Raw genomic sequence first — 6,000 nt, forward strand, 5'->3', positions numbered from 1 at the left:
GTCGCCATCCACAATTTTGCACGCGTCCATGGGCTTCTATGTGCGAGTATGTGCCACAATTGCGGACAGGACATGTTCTTAATTTTCTGGATCATTTCTTCGGCCATGATACACAGTCGTAAACATACAGAAAGATGTATGTGGCCCTTAGAAATGAACGGGTCCACAGATTATCTGTAACTACTGATCTCTAATTACGGATAAAAACTATAGTCGTGTGCATGGGGCCTAAGGAACCCTCCATTTTTTTTAAGGGTACTTTGCTTAGAATTGTCAGATATTTCCAATAATGGAAATGGTCGTTGGCCTAGGCTCATAAATTTCACAGATTGAATCTTCTAACATGTGAAACTTGTGTTAATATACATTTTAGGTGGATTATTACAGCTAAGTAGCCAGGAGGAGGGATGGGTGACAGGAAAATAAGTCGATCAAGCTGACCAGTGTCACCTAGCAGAAACTCCTGCCAGGAAGCCCCGTCCACTCTGTCTTCTCCCCCTAGCTTCCCGAAATTCCAAAATATATTGCCGTCTCCTGCTGGATTATCAGACTTGGGCCTAGTTCTCATCTGGTTTTTTCCCTACTTTTAGCGTATACGTCGGGAAAGCTCTATTAACCTGACGGAGGCTATTTCATACAACGGAATCCCATAAAAAAAAAACGTATACCGCACGGTATAATTTTTTTGTAACATGGTCGTCTATGGGTAACATATGCCATACATCACAGTAGGGATGGGCGATTATAACCTAAATAAAAATCACAATTAAATGAACATGTAACCTTGATTAGGATTAATGAATGATATTTAGGCCACACCCCTTTTTGCATACCACGCCACCTATTTGAATGCTACGCGATTGAATTAATATATATCCCCCGAGCCTGCTGTATACTACTGTGTCGGAGTAGCCTGGGTTTGGAAGAGCTAAACGTACTGTAAGAATCCAGCCTCAGAGTCCAAGTTATGATAACGATGCATCGGAGAGAAGACACAGACACGGAAGTTCATCAGTGTCGCACGTAGTATTATCTCTAAAGATTTAGGCCTTGTGACGTCTATTTATACACAAAAATCCAATACAAGTTTAATAACCAATAGCATTCATATATGATTTACTTCCCTCCCAGTAATAAAATGAGCTTATCCAATCACATTAAAACATCAAGTCATAGTATATGAATATTACTTGCATAAAGAAACTACGGAAGCATATCTATATATGGCCTCAGGAAATCCTTTGAGCCCCCTCCATTGGAATTAAAGTTTCAGCTTCATTAATTTCGCACCTGGAATAGTTGTTTTGAGAAAGTGGAATTAGATAAGCCTCCTAAGGGGGTTTTACACAGGGCGATTATCGGGCTGATGATTGTCCTGTTTAAACAGGGGAACGATCAGCAGATAAACGAGCAAACGCTGGATCATCTGTCGGTCGTAAAAAGTTAAATATTCTGGTTGTCGGCAGCACATCTCGGTGTGTAAACAGGGAGACGCGCTGCCGACATGATAATAATGTATGGGGACGAGAGATCGGAGTAACGACCGCTCGTCACCATCCATAGCACCTTGTGACAGGAGCAAACGAGCGCCGATCAGCGATGTCTCGTTGATCGGCGGTCGCTGCACCAGTCGCTGATCGGCCAGTGTAAAAGGGCCTTTAGTCTCATTAAAACGTTAAGACCTTATCTTTAAAGTGATAAAATATTCGTTCTGTATTTGACTGACCCAAAACAGGTATTCACCGAGACTTTCAAGGTCTGACGGATGTTTTCAGATAATAACTCTCTATACTACGGATTTTCCTACTGAATTCTATAATGATTAAACAATAATCAATAATTACTCTCATAACTGTATATAATATACCCCCTGACACTGCCCCCACACAGTATAATGCCCCGTTAGCTGCCCCCACACACCGTATAATGCCCTCCTAACTGGCCTCTACACAGTATAATGCCCCCTATAACTGCCCTCCACACAGTATAATGCCCCCTGTAACTGCCCTCCACTCAGTATCATGCCCCCTTTAACTGCCCTCCACTCAGTATAATGCCCCCTATAACTACCCTCCACACAGTATAATGCCCCCTTAGCTGCCCCCACACACCGTATAATGCCCTCCTAACTGACCTCTACACAGTATAATGCCCCTATAACTGCCCTCCACTCAGTACAATGCTACCTTAGCTGCCCCCACACACAGTATAATGCCCTCGTAACTGCCCTCCACACAGTATAATGCCCCAATAACTGCCCTCCACACAGTATAATGCCCCCTATAACTGCCCTCCACACAGTATAATGCCCCTATAACTGCCCTCCACACAGTATAATGCCCCTATAACTGCCCTCCACACAGTATAATGCCTGCATAACTGCCCTCCACACAGTATAATGCCCCCATAACTGCCCTCCACACAGTATAATGCACCTATAACTGCCCTCCACACAGTATAATGCCCCCATAACTGCCCTCCACACAGTATAATGCCCCCATAACTGCCCTCCACACAGTATAATGACCCTTTAACTGCCCTCCACACAGTATAATGTCCCCATAACTGCCCTCCACACAGTATAATGCCCCCATAACTGCCCCCACACAGTATAATGTCCCCATAACTGCCCTCCACACAGTATAATGTCCCCTATAGCTGACCCTACACAGTATAATACCCCCATATCTGCCCTCCATCCTAAGGAAGCAGATACAGTTGAAACAAAATCTTAAAAAAAAACGAAAACGCGCAAGATGACGTCTGTTAATTGCAATGAATTTCGGGTTTTGTTTTTCTTCGATTAATCGCCCAGCCCTACGTCACAGGCGTTCAACGTATACACCATGGGCTTTTTAACAACTTTCCATGACGTATACGTTCCTTATAGTTTATGTGTGATGGATACGTTAAACGGATGCCTAATAGTGGCTTCTGTCACCCATAGACCATATTGGGATACGTTAAGAACTCTTATGACACCAGTTCATGCCGTTTCCGTTTAATATATATATATATATATTGCAAACTCTTCTACTCTTAATAAAAATAAAAAATGAATAAAAATAAATAAAAAAAGTAACAAAAAATACCTTTTATTTCTGACAGTTGACGGCAACAAGTTTTTAGACGGACGTCTACTTTTATCTCCAGATTGTGAAATTGAAGATTTCATCACACAAGATTTTCCAGGAGAAATCCCCATTGCCCTTAGTGTACCCACAGGACTGCTCAATACATATCCGTTCTCTGAGCACTGTTATCAGGAGGAGCCTGATCATTCAGCTAACGTAACACAAAGCACTGGACATACAGGTGGTAAACTGTTTTCATGTTCTGAATGTGGAAAATGTTTTACACGGAAATCCAATCTTTTTAGACATGAGAGAACGCACACTGGACAGAGACCATTTGTATGTAATAAGTGTGGCAAATCTTATACTCAGAAGGCACATCTTGTAGAACATCAGGTATTTCACACTGGGGAAAAGCCGTTTTCTTGTTCCACATGTGGAAAATGTTTTTCACACAGGGCCCTTCTTTATAGACATCGGGGAATTCACACATCCCACCTGGTAGAACAGAAATTTCACACAAGGGAGAATCCGTACTCCAATTCAGAATGTGGGAAAACTTTTACCCTTAATTCCATGTTTGATAAACACCAGAGAATTCACACAGGAGAGAAACCATTTTTTTGCTTAGAATGTGGAAAATGTTTCGCCAAGAAGTCAATTCTTGTTGACCATCGGAGAACCCACACAGGAAAAAGGCCGTATCCATGTTTGGAATGTGGGAAATGTTTTACAAAAAAATCAGGTCTTGAGAAACATCATCAAACTCACACGGGGGAGAAGCCGTTTTCGTGTTCGGAATGTGGGAAATCTTTTGCCAAAAAGTCAATTCTTGTTGTCCATCGGAGAACTCACACAGGGGAAAGGCCGTATCCATGTTTGGAATGTGGGAAATGTTTTACTAAGAAATCGGGTCTTGTTAAACATCATCGGACTCACACGGGGGAGAAGCCTTTTCCATGTTCCGAATGTGGGAAATGTTTTTTCCAGAAATCCGGTCTTCTTAAACATCAGAAAATTCACACAAGAGGGAAGTCGTTTTCTTGCTTGGAATGTGAGAAAGGTAATCCACGTATCAATCCTGAGAGACATCATGCATTTGACAAAGAAGAGAGGCCATTTTCATGTGCAGAATGTGGGAAAACTTTTACCCAAAAAGCACATCTTGGTAAACATCAGCGAATTCACACGGGGGAGAAGCCATTTTCATGTTTAGAATGCGGGAAACGTTTCATGCAAAAAGATCATCTTGAGCGACATCAGAGAATTCACACAGGGGAGAAGCCATTCTCCTGTTCCGAATGTGGGAAAAGTTTTACCCAGAAAAAAACTCTTGTTCAACATCACAAAATTCACACAGGGGAGAAACCTTTCTCATGTCCTGAATGTTGGAAATGTTTTACACGTAAATGTCAGCTCGAAATACACCAGAGAAGTCACACAGGGGAGAAGCCGTTTTTATGTTTAGAATGTGGGAAATTATTTGTCCAGAAATCTGATCTTGTCCGACATCAGAAAACTCACCCAGAAAGGAAGCGGTCGGAAATTGGGCATGGTGATACCTACGAAGTTCATCAGAGAAATGACCGAGATGAGCGGCTGTTTTTATGTTCAGAATGTGGGAAATGTTTTAACATGAAATCGGGTCTTGTTACACATCAGAAAATTCACTCAGGAGAGAAGCCGTTTTCATGTCCAGAATGCGGAAAATGTTTTACACGAAAATCTCAACTTACGATGCATCTAAAAACTCACACAGGAGAGAAGCCATTTTCGTGTTCAGAATGCGGCAAATGTTTCATCCAAAGATCAGATCTTCTCAGACATCACAGAATTCACACGAGGGTTCCCAATGTTTCTGACTTGGAGGGATTCACCATTGATCTGCTCAATCCCCAAATTATAATTACGTGAAGAGAAAACCAAATATGATCTGATGGAAAAAGAGGGCTCAGAATTAAAGTGAATTTTCACTTTTTTTCCCCCATCTAAATAGCTGTAAGATTCTGCGTTGATTAATTTCTTAATGTTTCTTAGTATCAGAAAATCAAAGCTTTGACCACTATAGAGCTCCAAAAATGTACCGTATTTTTCGGACCATAAGACGCACCCACATTTTAGACAACAGGGAATAGGAAAAAAAATATTTAATATTTTACCACTTTTACAAAGAGAAAAGTATTTGTTAAAAAATAATTTGTTTTTTTCACCGCATTCTGAGAACCATTACCTTTTTATATTTTTTCATCGAGTGAGCGGTGTGAGGGCTTATTTTTTGCGGGACAAGCTGTAGTTTTTATTGCCACCATTTTTTGGTACATACGATTTTTTGATAACTTTTTATTATATTTTTTTAAGCGCTAAGGTGACCAAAAAAACGATTTTGTGATGTTTTACTTTTTTTTTTTTACATGTAATTAAGTGGTCGGGAGACCACAAAAAGTTAGAACGGGGTTTAGGGGGGCCCGTTCTAGAGATAGGTGCAGGTTCCAGAGGTGGGACCCGCATCTATCTGACATTTATGACATATCCTGTGGCTATGTCATAAATGTCCTTCATGGAAAAAACCCTATAAATGCCGCGGTCACTATTTTTACCTAGTTAAAGGGGTTTGCCATAAAACATATATCCCCTATCCACAGGATAGGGGATACATGTGTGATCGCTGGGGGTCTGACCGCTGGGACCCCCAGCGATGAGGAGAACGGCGGACCGAAAGTCACCTGAAGCGCTACATGAGAAGCCTGAACTTCCGGGTTCTGTGTCCGGCTTATTTGTTCGGCTGCTCCATAGAAATCAATGGAGAGCCGCTCGCGCATGCGCAGGAGAAACCCATTAATCTCTATGGAGCTGCCGGACACTGAACCCGGAAGTCCAAGCTTCTCATGTAGTGCTCCTGGTGACTTTCAGTGCCTGTTCTCCTTAT

General features: G+C 41.8%; 1 protein-coding gene across 5 annotated transcripts in view; it reads left to right on the forward strand.

Moving 5' to 3' along the window:
* The window catches only part of LOC142729645 (uncharacterized), a 30,032-nt gene extending 24,249 nt beyond the window's left edge, over positions 1-5,783 (forward strand). For all 5 annotated transcript variants that reach the window (XM_075849279.1, XM_075849280.1, XM_075849281.1 and 2 more), the window contains one exon: positions 3,109-5,783. In XM_075849279.1, the coding sequence (XP_075705394.1) occupies positions 3,109-4,988 (1,880 nt within the window). In that variant the 3' untranslated portion in view covers positions 4,989-5,783. The remainder of the gene's footprint in view (positions 1-3,108) is intronic.
* The last annotated feature ends 217 nt before the right edge of the window (positions 5,784-6,000 follow it).

The sequence above is a fragment of the Rhinoderma darwinii genome, unplaced genomic scaffold (assembly GCF_050947455.1).
Source record: "Rhinoderma darwinii isolate aRhiDar2 unplaced genomic scaffold, aRhiDar2.hap1 Scaffold_730, whole genome shotgun sequence".
Taxonomy (NCBI): Eukaryota; Metazoa; Chordata; class Amphibia; order Anura; family Rhinodermatidae; genus Rhinoderma; species Rhinoderma darwinii.